General features: G+C 43.1%; 1 protein-coding gene across 1 annotated transcript in view; it reads right to left on the bottom strand.

Moving 5' to 3' along the window:
- COL25A1 (collagen type XXV alpha 1 chain) overlaps positions 1–17835 on the bottom strand; it is a 303953-nt gene that overhangs the window by 102669 nt on the left and 183449 nt on the right. Inside the window, exons 6-7 of the mRNA XM_083456875.1 lie at positions 12274–12300; positions 12088–12114 (exon numbers count right to left, since the gene is read on the bottom strand). Of these exons, the coding sequence (XP_083313001.1) occupies positions 12088–12114; positions 12274–12300 (54 nt within the window). The remainder of the gene's footprint in view (positions 1–12087; positions 12115–12273; positions 12301–17835) is intronic.

Here is a 17835-nt window from a genome sequence, read left to right on the forward strand (position 1 = left end):
ATCTCAGAGGATACCAGAGAACATCTCTTGGACTTCCTTGGGCTTGTCATTTTCTCAAATATGATAGATGTGCTACTTGCAACAATCCTACGAAAGCTACCCTTCCTTCAGGAATGAGGCTATCTGTGCAGGAAGTTCCTGTTGTAGGATCCTTGCTGTGACTACCTTTGGATAACTGCTCCACAGAAGAAGAAGAAGAAGAAGAAGAAGAAGAAGAAGAAGAAGAAGAAGAAGAAGAAGAGGAAGAAGAAGAGTTTGGATTTGATATCCCGCCTTTCACTCCCCTTAAGGAGTCTCAAAGCGGCTAACATTCTCCTTTCCCTTCCTCCCCTCACAACAAACACTCTGTGAGGTGAGTGGGGCTGAGAGACTTCAAAGAAGTGTGACTGGCCCAAGGTCACCCAGCAGCTGCATGTGGAGGAGCGGAGACGCGAACCCGGTTCCCCAGATTACGAGACTACCGCTCTTAACCACTACACCACACTGGCTCTTATTGTGGGAAGGTGAGGAGAAGAGGAACAGACAGCACTTCATAATTTCCCTGCATATTTACAACACGGTGATATATTATGAACGTTGCCGGCTGTGAGCAAACCTTTGCCTATCCACTGTGCCTCTCAGGGTAGAAAACAGCAAAGTCTGCTTTTGCTCCTGACCTTGCTGCACAAGCTTACATATTCCTATGAAGATCTGGCAAACAAGGCAGGAATTGCCACCTGCTGCTCACTTGCACTTCGTACATTTACAGCCAGCTGCTACTATTTCACATCAGATCACTCGAGCTGAAGGCCAGAGTGATCCTGACACATTATATGATGGCCTCCCCGCCCTACAACCACCTCAAGCTCCAATTAATCTCTCAGGCGGGTGCTCATTATTGTACCTGCTCTAGGGAATATAGTGTCTTGCATCGTTCCCCGTGTATTGCCAAAGACTCGCAGCAGGAGCTTTATATAAACCCTTTTATTGCAACTGCTGCTTTCTCCATCAGCAGCCAAACTAAAACAATAATACACCACAGAGTATGAGAAGGCCAAAGGGCATTCTTCCTCCCAACATGTGCATTCATTCAAAGCAGAGCTTTAATTTTAATGGAGGGTGTCACTTCTTGGAAACTTTGCAGTCATAAGAAATAATCTGATATGAAATGGTTGTATTCTTGGGAGGGGGAAGGGAATGTTTTGTAAGCAATGCAGCCTCTTTGAAAAATGTGGCATTCAGTGATCTATTTCTACTCACCCCTTGGCAGGGAATAAATGTTCCAATGAGACGTCTTTGGGTTTTAAAAGTATTTGCATTCCTCCAGAGTTCTGCATCATCCACAAGTAAACAGTTTTGGATAATGGAACTTCCTCATGCAAATAATTAATGATGACGCTGAAGAGCATCCGATCTAGCACTCTAAAACTTCATAGGATAATTTATGACTATTACTATTTTTTCACCTAGGTGCATAGTCAAGTTCTCATAAATGCATCTAACACACATTTGGATTCATGTTTTATTCTACTGCTATCATTTTGCAGTGAACTGTGCTCACATCAATGGAGGAAAACAAATATATGCATGTAAATAAACAAATATATGCTTTCTTAGATCAATGTCAGTCAAGCCCTTGTCCATTTCACAAAATTGTAGAATTGTAGAGTTGGAAGGGATCCTGAGGGTCATCTAGTCCAACCCCCTGAAATGCAGGAATCTCAACTAAAGCATCCATGACAGATGGCCTTATCAAACCTCTGCTTAAAAGCCTCTAGTGAAGGAGAGTCCACTACCATCCAATAATGCTAGAAACCTCTGGGCAATTTGTCATATACAAAGAATCAACCATCTTTCCAGTTTTACGTCCCCCTTCCAATATTTCACATTCATCAGCTTCAAAACGCAGCACAAACCCATCTGAAGTGTGTCTTATAACATATAAAATGTTCAATTCCAACTGAGGAATAAAGAACACATTCTCAACCATTTGCTCCAAACAACCAATTTTTGCAACTCATTTTGTAAGACATATCCCAATATCTATTTAATTATTCATGAAAACATAAAACCAAATAGCTCTGGATGTCTTCCTGATAAAATCATGTTTGCTACTAGTTATCATTATATATGCTTAATTAGGGCTAAGACTGAAACAAGAGCGGGGGGCATTTAGTGAACATTTTCTCACCCTGAAGGGCAATGCCTATTAAGGATGTACTGACCACACATCGTTTTGCCAAATCTAATGCACTGTGTGATTCTGTGTTACCTTTTCATGTTGCAAATCATTTCTGGGCAGCATTCTTTCAACCCTAATTTTAATTATGTGAATCAATACCTCTGTGGGGGATAGACTCAGAATTGGCTAGTAGATGTTTAATTATAACGATGGGTTGACTAATCTATCAACATCCTGCAACAGCGCTCTACCAAATAGAGCTGTTTTTTGTGGGACGACTGCAATTCACATATGATATGATGTGGCCAGCTGAAAAGGCAGAACACTTTCTGATAGGTTAGCTCCCATAGGAACTCTATTCTGGGTTCAGCAGTCCAATCAGAGGTTTGCTAACTTACTGAATGGATTGGCCAAATGAGTATCTTTCAGCCTCAACTACCTGCCCATAAACCTGGAATGGCATGGGACTGTGGTAAAGATGAAGGAGACATGAATCACAAACCACTACAAGTGCTGCAGAATTTATTACTTCTGCTTTATTATTGAGCATCTGCTCATGCGTTAGAGAGGCAATCAGAGGCAAAACAAGGCTTAATCATACAAGAATATTAACTAGAGAGTCCTAACCGTTTTACCAAAGCAAAAGAATCTGTTTAATCACTCAAGTTAACAAAGGTTAAGATAATAAAAGGAAGTTCTGAATGCCTTCGCTTTCTGGAACTTAATCCCTCCTGCTGAAGACATTTGAAAGATGCTATCAGTTGCGTACAGCCCCAGCTGTTAAAAAAATTTACTTGGAACACTCCATGTGGAGAAAATAATTTTATGAAAATAGTTAAGTATGCACCCTGTGTGGCTTCTTATTGCACCTAGACCCCAAAACTAATTTAAAGTCAGCTGCTGGATAATGATTGTGAGACCTGATAAACAATAAATCTTTTCTATATCAGAACTGAATGGCAGTAGTGCTTTATTATCATTTGCAGAAAGGGGATAGGAAATAGATTAACATACTCAATTAGAGCCGTTTAGTGCATGCTCAAGGTCTATTTTCATTAATTACTGCTCTGGTTGGACAATAAATCATGAATGATCTTCAAGTGCCAAGGTTCTTTAAGTAAAAGTCATTTTGAAATATTGGAAGTGCCTGCTAATTTCTCTAGTGCAAAGACTTCCAAGTACAGCTGAAGCAAACAGAAGCTGTGCATTGGGTGGTTCACAGAACTGTCTGGCTTAATTCTCCCTTCTTCAGGATAAAACTGATGGAGAGCTCTTCAGACATTTGGTGATATAAGTGTTTACAAAAAGAATAACTCTTCAGGAGACTTTAATATGTATTAAGTCAGTTTCACTTCTAGAAGTTGACCTGCAATACCCTAAATGAAATTCTCCTGTAAATAGGCCAGAGGTTTTCAACCTTTTTGAGCCCACGGCTCCCTTGACCAACTACATTCTTTCTGCGGCACCCCTGTGGGGTTCAGAAGCCCAGTTATGGCAGCCTCTCACCCTTTTTCAAATACCCTCCCTTGTGGAGTGTTACCTCAGCTTCCTCTCCTTGAGAGTCCTCTGGGCAACCGCTGCTGCCACCCCTGGTCTCTGAACTGCCTCTGCTACCCCAAAGAGAGGTGTATGGGGCCTACTAGTAGGCAAATTTCTGTTCACTTTGAGAGTTGAGCTTAGCTCTGTGGGGAAAGGCCATTAGAAACTCACACCTCCACCTTCTTGTCTCTCCACTTCCTCTGCTTGAGGGAAGGTGGAAAGGTTGCCAGATCAACATTTTGAAAATAATGCTGTATTGTGTGTTCCATGCAAATCTAGTGTGCCTCATACTAGTAGGTGTAGGGCCTACTAGCACGCAAATTTCATTCACTTCTGTCAAAAGGTGGGGAGGTATTCTAATAGGTACAAAGCAGACTTGGATAGACCCTGAATCAAACTGTTCAGTCTACAAAGCACCTTAAAATGAAGTGGGCTTTCCGGAAGTACCTAATCAAGGGACCCTGACCATTAGGTCCAGTCGTGGCCGACTCTGGGGTTGCGGCACTCATCTCGCTTTATTGGCTGAGGGAGGCGGCATACAGCTTCCGGGTCATGTGGCCAGCATGACTAAGCCACTTCTGGCAAACCAGAGCAGCACACGGAAACGCTGTTTACCTTCCCACTGGAGCGATACCCATTTATCTACTTGCACTTTGACGTGCTTTCGAACTGCTAGATTGGCAGGAGCAGGGACCGAGTGACGGGAGCTCACCCTGCCACGGGGATTCGAACCGCCGACCTTCTGATCAGCAAGTCCTAGGCTCTGTGGTTTAACCCACAGCATCACCCGTGTATGGTGAGTGCACATTCCTAATTTTTACTGGACAAGGAGTCAATTGTGTACTCCGGAAAAAAGAAACAGTGAGAATTTAGCTATACACTGTCTAGATCTGGAAACAAAAAAATGTTCCTGTGTCAGTCAACTAGTTAAATATTTATGCCTGGGTGCCTAATATTTTAGAGCCACAACTGTTACTAACCATATTAGTAACTTTTTTTCCCAGAGGACTAAATTCTTATAATTAGAAACTATAATCTAGTTTCTTCACTCAATAATCCTGTGAAATAAGAGTTACTGAGTTGCCAAAATCCATTTAGTATAAGGTGTCCGTGGTTTAATAGCAGCAAGTCTACCAGTCCAACCCAAACAATTTACTGTCTGTGCCATTGTGGAAACTTGCCAGAGGGAGAAGATGCTTGCCACCTCTCTACTGCACTTCAGTGCCAAGATAAAGTTGCCCAAAGGGCAGGATCATGCACAAAAGCCAAGCAACACAATGTGTTTCATCTGGTATTATTGTGGCCAGGTTCTGAGAAACACATTTCTCAGATATGGTATAAGCTCTCCTTTCCCATCAGTGTGTAATTCAGTTCACTTAGAGACTGCTACCCCTAACAGCTGGGAAGTTTTTGTTTTTGGGCAGAGCAGGGATATGAAACTGAGTCTCAGACTTCCATCTTTCCACAGTTGCTACTGCATCAGAACAAAGCAATGCAACAGGTAAAAGCTGAGCCAAACAAGGTTCTGTTGCTGTCCTAAAGGGATCTCTTCTTATGCTGCAACTTGTGGCACAACTCTCACATCAAATTCAGCTGTTCACATTCTGAGAACTGCACATTGGCTGTGATATTGTGAGGGATATTTGATCTTGGTGCTAGAATTATCACTACCTTCAGCTGACATCCTGAAACACACTGCCACTCCAAACTACTAGATGCAAATAATTTTCAAAACAAACACACATCAAGCTACGCTTCCAGTTAACCAGTTATACAGGCTGACTTCTGAGAAGTTTTTTTTTTTTTTTTTTAATGTCTCTTAGCATTACAGAAATTTTTACTTTTAAAAATTATTAAAATAAATTATTTGGGCAATGCCATTTGATTTCACATAGGTAAGATTCTTTGCAGTGCAATCTTATGAATTTTGGAGTAAGACTGTGTTCAGATGAGAATGACTCTAGCCTCAGATGTCTTCCTCTACCTCAAGCATGGTTACAAGGAGATCAGGAGTTTCTATCTCCACTTTAAAATTATAGTTTGCTGTATAAACCAAATCCTAATCTTAGCTATGGTTAGTGAAAACAAGTCAGCTTATATTACACTATGGTTTAAATCTGGCTCATTCCCACCAACGATTGTTAAAATTAACCACAATTGCAATTGGCTTTGGATGGCGTGACAAGCTGTAATTAATCACAAGCTTCCCAACTCCTCCATGCTGGTGCGGGGAGTGCTCAAGTCCAGGGGAAGGCGATAATCATTCTTATAATGCTAAATTGTGGTTTAGTGCAGTGGTTTTCAAAGTGTGTGGTGCACTGCACTGATGTGGCAAGAGAGGGTGACAGGAAGATTCAAGGGCAATGAATATAATATTTTGGGAATAATTCATGTTCTTATGTACCTGCATTGTTTTATATTTTATGGATGCCCCATGATCATATTATAAAGCATTTGTGTTCTATGTTATAAATCAAGCACTGCTAGGAGTTGTTACAATGCATTCCTTACCAATAAAAAATTCGGGGTGGAGGGAGCAAATTTTTGTTCTGAAAGTGTGGCCCAGATGAAAAATGTTTGAGAACCACTGGTTTAGTGTCTTCAAGGGTGGTGTGTCCCATTTTGCCACTTGACGGTCTGTTTCTAGCACCTCCAAGCTGGCTGGAAAAGTCTCCTGTCTGAAACTGCTAATCAGTGTCAACATTACTGAGCTAGATGGACCCAGTGGTGCTGCAACGGGGGGGGGGGGGGCGGTGGTGCGCCCTGGGTGCCATGTCTGGGGGGGGGGTGACAAGAAGGCACCCCACGGGGGCTTATGGTGGCGTGAGCAGCCATCGCTCTGCCACAGCAGCATGTGAAGGATCCTCAGTTCGCAGCTGCAGCCGCACATGCGCTGTACATAGCGGTTTGCCACTGGCGCTGCTCAAGCACCGTACGGACGGCGGTGAGATCCCTCTGTTGCCACTACAGCCATGAACGGAGGATCCTCTGTTCGTGGCTGCAGCCACGAGCAGAGGATCCCAGCACTGTCTGTATGGCGCTGGAGCGGCGTTGCTATGTATGGCGCATGCGCTGTATGTAATGACGCCGCACATGCACCATACATAGCGATTTGCCACCTCGGGTGTCACAATGCCTTCGTTCGTCCCTGGATGGACCAGTGGTTTTACTACTGTTTTAGAGTCCTTGGCCACTCATTTACAGTGATAAGGACAGTCAAGCTCACTACAGCATTTTGTATTCATAATAAAAGTTTGAAAAAACAGAGTAAAAATGCTGAAGTCGTGAATATGGAACTAAAAAGATCAAACTGCTAAAAAGAAAATCCCTGAAAACTGTTCTGGCTCTGTAAACTATTTTCAAAACCACATTCCTTGCCTGCCATATAACATCAAATGTGTAGGACCCTATCCAGAAATCCTGAGTTCATAAATGCTTCATCATGACTATATATGGCCGTTATGAAATTCCAAAGACATAATAATGTTCAGCCTAAAACATGTTGGCTAGGATCCAAGGGGCTGCAAGTGGAAAGGAAATTACTCCTTGCAGTTTCAGGCAAGGACGTACAAATCCTAGAGTAAGAAATGAATGCATCGAAAGAAAATGTGCTACTTTTGATCTTCACATTTGGAACAAAATCCCTGTGTAAGGTTTTATTTTCCTTGTGCAAAGTTCTACTACAAGCTGAAGAAGGAAGCTTTCCCATGAGTGTTGGGCTGCTAGACATTTGGAGTCCAGCCAGACAAAATCAATGGGCACACTTCCAAGTAAGATATTAAGGTCTGAGCTGTTAGATCAGTAAAATCTTTAGTACTGTTGTTAGATATACCAGCCAACATTTCACAGATAACAAACAGGGCTATGCCTTTTCCCCCTGTTGTTATATCAATTTTTTTTGCCTCCTTATTCTTGGTTGAGGACTAGATTAATTTGCTATGTCCTCTGCTTATTTCCCCAGTCTGTTCTCTAATGATTTAAAAATCAAGATGGTGATTGTTCTTTATGATAAATACATATTAGAAAAACCTAAGTGTCCTACAGTTTTCTGATTCACATGCCATGGCAAACCATAACATCTTGTGAATATGCAAGCATGTGGGCTCCCTACTCAGTTGCTCCTACCCAGTTGTTCTGCTGCTATTGTCTTCCCCTGATAAACCATACGTTCAGACCTAATGCTAAGCCAAAACATGGATTAGCCCCAGTGTAGAAGTAGGGTTGCTGTACTGCAAAAAGTGAAAATCCGGACACAAAAATTGAGTTTTGGGGCTATTTTTAATGAAATCCACCCAAATCTACACTACCAACATGGGCTGCCAGACCGGATTTCCCCAGACATTTTAGCAATTTCCACCAAGACACAGTTTACGAGGGCTGAATACTGGCTATGTCTGAGAAATTCTGGACGTATGGCAACCCTAGGTAGGAGGGCATCAACCTCAATTCTCACTCTTTGCTCATGGTTTGGCTTTAGCATTACATGTTAAGAAAATAAAAGGACACGACTGAAGTTTGAGCCAAATTGGGAACAGGGACAGAAAACTGAGTTTTGAGTATTGTCTGCCTCCACAGAAATCTGAACTGGTTGTAGCTGCCTTTGCCAATCTGTGGAGTGTTTAAGTTGTGCCTTCACCTAGGTTCAACATGCATATTTGTAAACAAAGGAAATATTACAAAGATGCCAATAATTCTCTAATGACTCTTTCAAATTTGGGTAAATCCTGCACCCCTGGTCTGTAAAATCGGAATGTGTGTAATAAGAAGGAATGTACGCTATGAGCATATAATGTCAATTCTGGCTCAGCTGCACTGGCTGCTAATCAGCGGCCCAATTCAAAGTGCTGGTTTTGACCTATAAAGCTTTAAATGTCTCAGGACCACAATACCTTTCCCCATATGAACCAACCTGGATCCTGTGATCAACATCTGAGGCCCTTCTTCGTGTGCCCCTTCCACAAGAGGTCTGGAGGATGACAACACAAGCCTTTTCTGCAGTAGCTCCCCACTTGTGGAATGCTCTCCCTGGGGAGGCTCACCTGGTACCTTCGTTACATATCTTTAGGCACCAGGCAAAAACATTATTCTTCTCCCAGGCCTTTGGCTAATTAAACGATCTATAACCTTTTAAGCTATGTGTGGGTATTATTGTTTTGTTATGTATTTTGTATGGGACGCGGGTGGTGCTGTGGGTAAAAGCCTCAGCGCCTAAGGCTTGCCGATCAAAAGGTCGGCGGTTCGAATCCCCGCGGCGGGGTGCGCTCCCGTTGTTCAGTCCCAGCGCCTGCCAACCTAGCAGTTCAAAAGCACCCCCGGGGGCAAGTAGATAAATAGGGACTGCTTACTAGCGGGAAGGTAAATGGCGTTTCCGTGTGCGGCTCTGGCTTGCCAGAGCAGCGATGTCACGCTGGCCACATGACCCGGAAGTGTCTCTGGACAGCGCTGGCCCCCGGCCTCTTGAGTGAGATGGGCGCACAACCCTAGAGTCTGTTAAGACTGTCCCGTACGGGCAGGGGTACCTTTACCTTTTATGTATTTTGTGTTTTTATACGGTAAATCACCCTGTGATCCTCAGGTGAAGGATGGTACAGAAATTTCAATCATCATCATCCACAGCATCTCTAGATAGGGCTGGAGTGCCACTGATAATCAGCATAGACAGCATAGACCTAGATGGGCCAACAGTTTGACAGAGGATAAAAGAGCTTCCTATGTTTCTATGTGGAGGTATCTTGGTTTTGAAAACCTACTGTAAAGTCTATCAAATCAGATATTAAAAGACTTTAAAAAAATTTCTAGTCTAGTCTAGTATAAATGTTCACTTTTCTTGAATGTGGTGCCAAATATATTTTCATGTGCTTTCCCTCCACACCATACACATTTGAATAGAAAGATTGTTTTTAAAAAAATGACTGAGAGCAGACCCATTACTGGAATTTGAGAGCTAATTAAAGTTATTCACGCATCAAAAAGAGGCTTTAGCTATATTTTCATACACTGTGGGGATTGAACCTTAGTGACAGACAGCAGCAATAGCAAGTCTATGAAAAGGAGAGGAATGCCTTAGTAATAGTTTTGAATGGTATAAAACAATTAGGCTTCCGAGCATAATCACAACCTGCAGTCTGTCTCCTCTTTTCTCCTATGTTTCATAACTTGGTTCAAAGTTAATATGAATTTGTTTTCTCATAGTAATACTGTGTGTGCCTTTGTAAAAGTACAAAACAGCCATAATACTATTTTGAAGAGCCATAAAGGTTTCCAAACACTAGTTTCCCTCACCAGAGTTGTCTAGCTATGAGCACAGCAAGAATCTGGCTCACTTCTTCTGCACCTGGCAGGAAAGGAGGACGAAGGCAGGGGGGGAAATGATCAGGGTATCTATCCAAAGGATCCAAGCATCCCATCATAATTATCAGAATGACAGAGAAGCTTCTGGCAACCTACATCATGTGGAACAAGCCCAAGGCTTAGAAATCACTATCACATGGAATAGCCACGCCTTAGTCATTTTCTGACTTTCTTTAGCGTGCAACTGAAGTGCAGCATTAAAACGTTAGCTAATAATGATTGAAATCCTGTACAGAAAATAAATACAGACCTGAGAAAATAGCAATACTTAGTGTCTTCCCAAGGCCAGTGTCTCTTCACATGCAGATAAATGAGATGGCAAGGAAGTGGCACAAACCTATCACCCAAGAGTGGTGAATGGACTGCATCACTTCAGATGACTGGTTTCCCACCAGGGCTGCTTGCCAGGATGAAAGAGCACTTGCCCAAGTGCTGTTTGGTGGGCACCTCTCCTGCAGTAGTGGGTTTCCCTGGTTGCAGGCTTCCCTGGCACAGGTGGGAGGGAACTGACCATTTTACATTTCTCACAATGACCTGGAATGCCCAGTGTAGCCTTGCTCTAGGTCCTTGAGAGAAATTAAAAATAGCAGCTTCCCTGGTCCAACTACCTTGTACAGGCACCCCAGTAACAGTGGGCTTTGCCAGGATTCTGGGGCCTGGTCTGATCTTGCTAACAACCCCCCCCCCCCTATAAATAAAGACTAAGACAGCAGGAAAGAGGAGTCTATTCTAGTTCTTTGCAGAAGGCACTGGTTTTTAGGGAGCACAAAAAAAATAAATCCTGCCAACCTAGCAGTTCGAAAGCACATCAAAGTGCAAGTAGATAAATAGGTACCGCTCCGGCGGGAAGGTAAACGGCGTTTCCATGTGCTGCTCTGGTTCGCCAGAAGCGGCTTAGTCATGCTGGCCACATGACCTGGAAGCTGTACGCCGGCTCCCTCAGCCAATAAAGCGAGATGAGCATTGCAACCCCAGAGTCGGCCATGACTGGACCTAATGGTCAGGGGTTCCTTTACCTTTACCTAAAAAAAAAAATCCTCCATAGTTGGGTCCTGTTAGGCCCAGTCCCCAGTAGAGGCTCCATTGCTTACAACAGAGGACTGGCCCTGCTATTCCTCTTCCTTCTTGCTCTTGCTGCCTCTTTGCCTGCCTCTGGAAGTGTGTCAGCAGCAGCAAAAGCAAGGAGAGTGAACAATGGCTTCCACGTGCCCTCTCCTTCTGGGCAATGGTGAAAACTGAGTCGAGAGGGAGAGGACAACTGAATGGCCACTGCTTACAGTGCTAAGAAGCCAGATAAACTTGGAGCAACTTCTAGTGCCCAAGGCCCCCTCCCTCAAAAATCTTTGGAGCCAGCACTGTAATGGCTGTTGGGAAAGCTAGCTTCTTGCTGTTTTGACAATTGTTTCCCAGTACCAGCTGGTGTTTATTCTATTTTTACTACGGTGCACAGATGTAAAGAGAAACAACTGGCGCTCTCAACATGACAGAATTTTCTTCTTTGTTTCTCTGTTTCAGCTCTAAAACAAACAAACCCAATCCTTTGAATACAGTGTTCCTGATATATTATGTTCTAGATGTGTGGAACAAAGTGCTATTTCAAAAAGGCAAGTACTAAGGACATGCATGCTTCCTGCTCATAGAATTCTAATTTGTTAAAATCCACCTGCTGTTGCTTTATTAGAAGCTCATGCAGATCTGACACAAACAGGTGGAAGCTGGAAGGTTTGTTTAGTGAAACTGCTTCTTCTTTTTTAAGCATATCACAACCACTCTGAAATATATTGCCACCTAACAGCAGAAATTCCAAATTTTAGTGAGTAGTAATGTGCAGCATGAACTAATTCTAGTCAAATGTTTCTTATATAGTTCGTGAAATCGTTCTTGGCTATTGCCTTCCTGGAGATCTACAACATGCAGGGGTAAAAGCAGCTGAAAAGCGAAATGAGCTTTGACACTCTGTTCAGTTTAGTTTTGCACTACGGACTAATTGCCTAGTCAGGGAAGGGGAAGTGTAACATTTTGGTTAATATGCTTACCCGAGGGCCCTGATCACCTTGATCTCCCTGCAAAGTGGAAAGATGAGATGATAGTTTTAACACAGCATCTGTGTGCTAGCCCAGCTCTCTTAAATAATCTCACATCAAACTGCTTCAATAGCCACCAGCTAACACCAGGAGGGCTTCCACTTATTGTGTTAGTGGCAACAGCATGCTGAGACTCACCTTCTCGCCTTTTGGACCAGGTGGGCCCTGAAAGAAACAGGAAAATATATTCATTAACAAATGATCGGTGGTCACGGTGAGCCAAAAATATCTGGTTCTCACATGAATCAGGTGCCTTTAGACTGCAGGAGTGAGGGACAAGCAGTGGGGAGGACAGTTGACTGAATGCTCTTCCATATAACAAGGTATTTGCTACCTGAGGTGAAGGACAAGATGGCGCCCTGCAAAATTACTTGTACAGAAGCCAACTAGACTTGTAGTTTGATGATGATGATGATGATGATGATGATGATATATCCCACCCTTCCTCCCAAAGGAGCCTAGGGCAGCAAACACACATGTGAGGAAGCAATTAAAACATATAATAACATCTTTGAAACATCTTAAAAGCAATTCTGATACAGATGCAGACTTGGAAAGAACTCTACTTGAAAGCCTTGTTGGAAGAGGAAGGTCTTCAATAATCACAAAGAGACAACACAGGTGGCCCCCATCTACTATTTAATGGGAGGGAATGCTGAACACCAAGGCCTGATTACTATACTGTATGGACCTCCTGATAGGATGGTATTTGCAGGAGGCCCTCACCTGCAGGGTGCTGTGATTGATTAGGTATACAGTATATGTTGAATTTTGCTTCAACACTGGTGATGGGACGACATCCTCCGCTACACCTGAGGTACGCAGGCACAGATAGTTTGCATGGCACACACAGCTCTGTACTCCAGCATGTCACTACCACTCTGTGCCCCCAGCACCTGCTGCTTTCCTCTATCTAATGGTAAGACCGGCCCTGAGCCCTGCAGATTGAAAATTATCTTGTTGTGAAGGCTAGAGCCCAGGCACAGGCTTAGTGCCTCAACCATTGTTTGCAAAAACATGCCAGATTGACCCAGAAAGTTGCATGCATAAACTAACAGGCATCATCCAAAACAGGACAGCATGAAGGCAGAGCCTTCCAAAAATTGAATCTGCCCCCCCCCCCCACAAATGTAATTCCTCAGGGTGGTATATATGCCACAAGCAAGATGAAAGAGGAGGAACTAGATGAACCATAGTTGCATCACAATTAAACCCAACGTCAGATAGCACAGTGGGCTTCAACCTATGCTCACTTTGCACACGCGATCGGAACCTTACCCAGGTGGGAAATATATAAGTAAATAACAGGAGAGTGGGGGAGACCCACCATTCCCTGCTCTCTATTTCTTTATTTTCCACCCATGCCCCCAGTAGGTGTTCATTGCTTACTTTGCTCTGGAAAGGTCACAGGAGTGCCCATTAAGCAGCCCTCTGCCTTGTGGACGAACCAGTTCTGGGGGTTCTTGACTTTGCACGATTTTGCCTTTGCACACGGACTCATAGAGCCAAACCCTCACGTATGTGGCAGATAAATCCAACTGTGCTAATAAATTAATATTTTAAGCTTTGTCTTAAGGTGCATATCCTTAGCCATTTTAATGGCCAATTCAGTGATTATTTTACTGCTGCAGTATCTTTAAGTCAGGGTAAGCCATCCTTGAATTGCTCCTAACATTTTACAAACACCGAACAAAGAGATGAAAAGGAATAATAATACAGTAGAACAGAATAGCAGAATAGCAATGTGCACCTTCTGAGTGATTTTATTAACTTCATTGTGACTATTCATCTTCCCTAATGTCAGTGCTCAGTGGCATGTGTGCACTTGGACCATAAACTGCCTTGGCAAACATACCTAATGGAGATTCGGTTTTTATGAATTTGCCATAAAAGCTGACACTTTGCCTTCAGTGTGGCAAAGGAACTTTTCATTCTGAAATACTCCCTTTGTGTACAAAGAAGTCTTATTAAATGAGATGGCATGGTGCAACACAGTGAGCAAAGATATTCTCTTTCATCCTGACAATCTTGGATGCTATTCCCCTTTAGAGCATATCATCATTTTAACTGGACTTGACAAGCAAAATGGTAATGTTTGATACTTCTTGGATGCAGCCCATTTGCCCCAATTTTTCAGAGTTTATACTGTTGCACTTTTCCAGTAAACAGAAACCAAAGTCCAGATCTTCAGTTCTCGACTCTGGCTTTCCATATTGATTTTACATTACACAGCCTTTGCCAACATGGTTCCCTCCAGATGTTTTAGACTACAACTCACATCAACATCAGCTGGAACAGTTCAGGCCCTATCCATAGGCCCTGTTCATGTGAACACAGTGGACGTTGCAGGGGGGGGGGTCAGTCCAATGCAAGATGGCCATGTAAACCTCAGCACTATGTGGTAAGGGCAGTAGGGCTCAGGATCTGATACTTCTTCTTTCTTTTTTTTGAATGTTTGATATAAAAATCAAAAAACATGTTCACAGTATAAATACCCCACCACTTTTTTATTAGGTTGCTAGGTTAAGATGCCCACCTACTATTCATAATCGATAGATTCCCTGAACAGGATTTACTCAGAAATTTGTCACCCTACAGGTAGCTATGCAATAGCAAATTATGATTTCTCTGTTTTATAGGTAAGAGATGTTTCAGATAATCCATTAATATTGTGCAAACACAAAACAGCTATTTAAAGAGCCAGCAAAAGGACCTGAGGCAAATATTTTTTAACAATAGCTAAGGTAACTTTATTTCTGTTAACATTCCTGCATGTTAAAATACTTTGCCCTTCCATCTTGTTCAGTAACAGGGTATACAATATTGTTTACACTGTGTTATTTCCACGAGCTAGGCTTTTATTTTACTCAAAGGAGTACCTTAAATGTAAAACCCACATCCTCTGCCTTAAACATTCTGGCTGCAATCCAGAGAATCTCATGTGCAGAAGTGGTTTGTGTTCACACTCATGCATGCAAGGATCTGCTCCATAGAACATATGGCCATTTTATCTGTGGCAGCACTGATCACCTGTTGAGAGGAGAGAATGGAATGAAAGTGCCTGGATTCAGTTCCCCCTCCCTCAAACAGGTGATCAGCTGTGTGTGTGATGCAGAAACACCATGTATGCATCTATACCTCATTAGAGCATCTTTTAACATGTGCAAGATACAATCCGGAGGTAATTCTCACAGCGTGTTGTCCATGTTCCTATGGAGTGATCAAATACAATCCTCTGCTGCTGAGATAAATAGTTCACAACTAACTAGAATGTTAGCTGGTCCTATTCTTACTACTTCCAGAAATAATTCCTAACATACTGCTATTTGCGCGTGTAGGTCCCCAGGCCACCCCTCAAATAACTTCACACATAACACGTAATTTAGTTTTGGTTTTTGGGCACTATTTTGGCCACAACTTTATTAAAATACAAAATCAGTGAGTGGTTGTTTAGACATTGGTTATGACTATCTGTCCCCCCGCCTGGGACAGAACTGGCATCCCGAGGTCCGATCGGTAGCCAGTAGAAGAGAAAGTCAAACTGGGGGGTCACCTGAGCTAAGCGTCGGACCCACGCCGCTCTCCCCAGCAGCTCCCCGAAAGCTTGCCATAATCCTATGACAAGGATTGCCCGGTCCTATGACAAGGATTCCCATGACAGGGATTGGGCGGCCCTGGTCCCATGACAGGGATTGGACGAAAACATGGCAAGCCCCAGGATTCCTTTAACAGAATTCCCTTCAGCGCAGTAGGAGGGGCAGGCACCGCCTGTTCAGACCCCTCCACCACCAGCATATTATAACCAATGCCCAACCGCAACCTTACAAGTTGTGACGAATTGCAGAGTAGTAGGCAAAAACCAAATGGCACAGCCAATCACCAAATGGCAAAATTCCTACTAGGCCCCTGCGCCAAGGCAGACGACCCCCATGACAGGCAAAGCAAGGTCAACCGGAAAAGAGGGCGGGTGATCCGATGCACTCTGCAAAGAGAAAGAGAAACCAGAGTGCACCAATATTTAAAGACTATGGTCCCACCCACCCAATTTGCAACATATAATTTGCCCCAGCAACCCGGGTTTCCAGTCACAAATGCCAGGCAATAACTATTAACCAGCCTGGCAACAAGAGGCCTGGCCCGGTGGCCCACACCGCAACACGTGCTCTCATTTATTGGAGAACACGCTGTACCACCCCAATATCTGAGCAGTGAGAGACTCTAGGAGTGGAGACTGTGGTGTCTGTAGGATATATGATTTTAGTCACACCTATATACCACCTGGCTTGCTGATCAGAAGGTCGGTGATTCGAATCCTCGTGATGGGGTGAGCTCGGTCCCTGCTTCTGCCAACCTAACAGTTTGAAAGCACGTCAAAGTGCAAGTAGATAAATAGGTACTGTTCTGGCGGGAAGGTAAACAGCGTTTCTGTGCGCTGCTCTGGTTTGCCAGAAGCAGGTTAGTCATGCTGGCCACATGACCCGGAAGCTGTCTGCAGACAAACGCCGGCTCCCTTGGCCAGTAAAGCGAGATGAGCGCTGCAACCCCAAAGTCGACTGGACTTAACTGTCAGGGGTCCCTTTACTTTTACCTATATACAACCTGAGCATATGATGGAAGTGCTCAAAGTATTAAAAGATTTTGCTTCTCCCTTACATTTCCAGAGAAGTTCCCAAGTCATAGCCTGGGATCCAGCACAGAGCAAAACATGTCTCCAGCTTCCAGCTGACCCACAGCTGAGTACAATTTGCATGAGCAGCCTCCGTCCATGCCCCCCCATTCCTCCTTCTACCCAATATTCTCAGGCCTTTCCTGAAGGTCCACCAGCTATGTCTGTTCAACCGGCTCTGAAGGATGCTTAGCCTAAGTTGCAAATGAACCACAAACTAGGCCAGAAGCATCAGAAATGTTGTAGAGCCACTAGCAAATAACCATAAACTGAGTAGTATTCCACTAAGATTCACAGAGTAGTCTCAATGAAGTTAATGAACATGACTATCTTAGGTCCATTCATCATTTCAGTAGGCTTATTCTGAGTAAAATTTAGTTTTATCCCAATGATGTGATGTCAGTGCTGTCCAAGTTATGTCAATAAAGTAGATCAGATTCAGGTTTCTTAAATCTAGTCATCAGCTATCACAAACAAACGTTTAATAGGGTGATATAAATTAAATTTTCCTAGCAGATGACAACATGCCCCCTTAAAAATTGTTGTTCCTCCTATAACAAATGTTAAAAGTGAAATGAATGTATGCAAATCTTAATATACACATACACATATACATATACACATACTTAATGTGTGAAATTTCCCTGACAAGACACAACATTCTCACTTTTTCTCCTCAGCATTTTCTCCTCCTATCAGTTACTACAGATAGAAAATGTGCAGTCTTTTACTGTTGCATATTTACCCTGTCCACCCAGTAAATAAATTACAGATGAATGGTCGGACCTCTCCACATCTCTCACCAAAATTTGTCCCAAGTAATGTTTTCTCAGAACAGACAACTATCAATATACAATCACATGTATGAGGTCCTCAACTCAGTTTAAACCACAAGAACAGGTACGTTCAGAATATGGGATATTTCTGAACCTTTCTTAAGACAGCTGAGAGCATCAGATTTAACTGGGCTTTAGTAAAAGCTATCATGTCTCTCTGTTTCTGCAAATTCTTAAAATAACAAGGTAGTACAACAG

This window comes from Podarcis tiliguerta (assembly GCF_965153285.1).
Source record: "Podarcis tiliguerta genome assembly, chromosome: 9".
Lineage (NCBI taxonomy): Eukaryota > Metazoa > Chordata > Lepidosauria > Squamata > Lacertidae > Podarcis > Podarcis tiliguerta.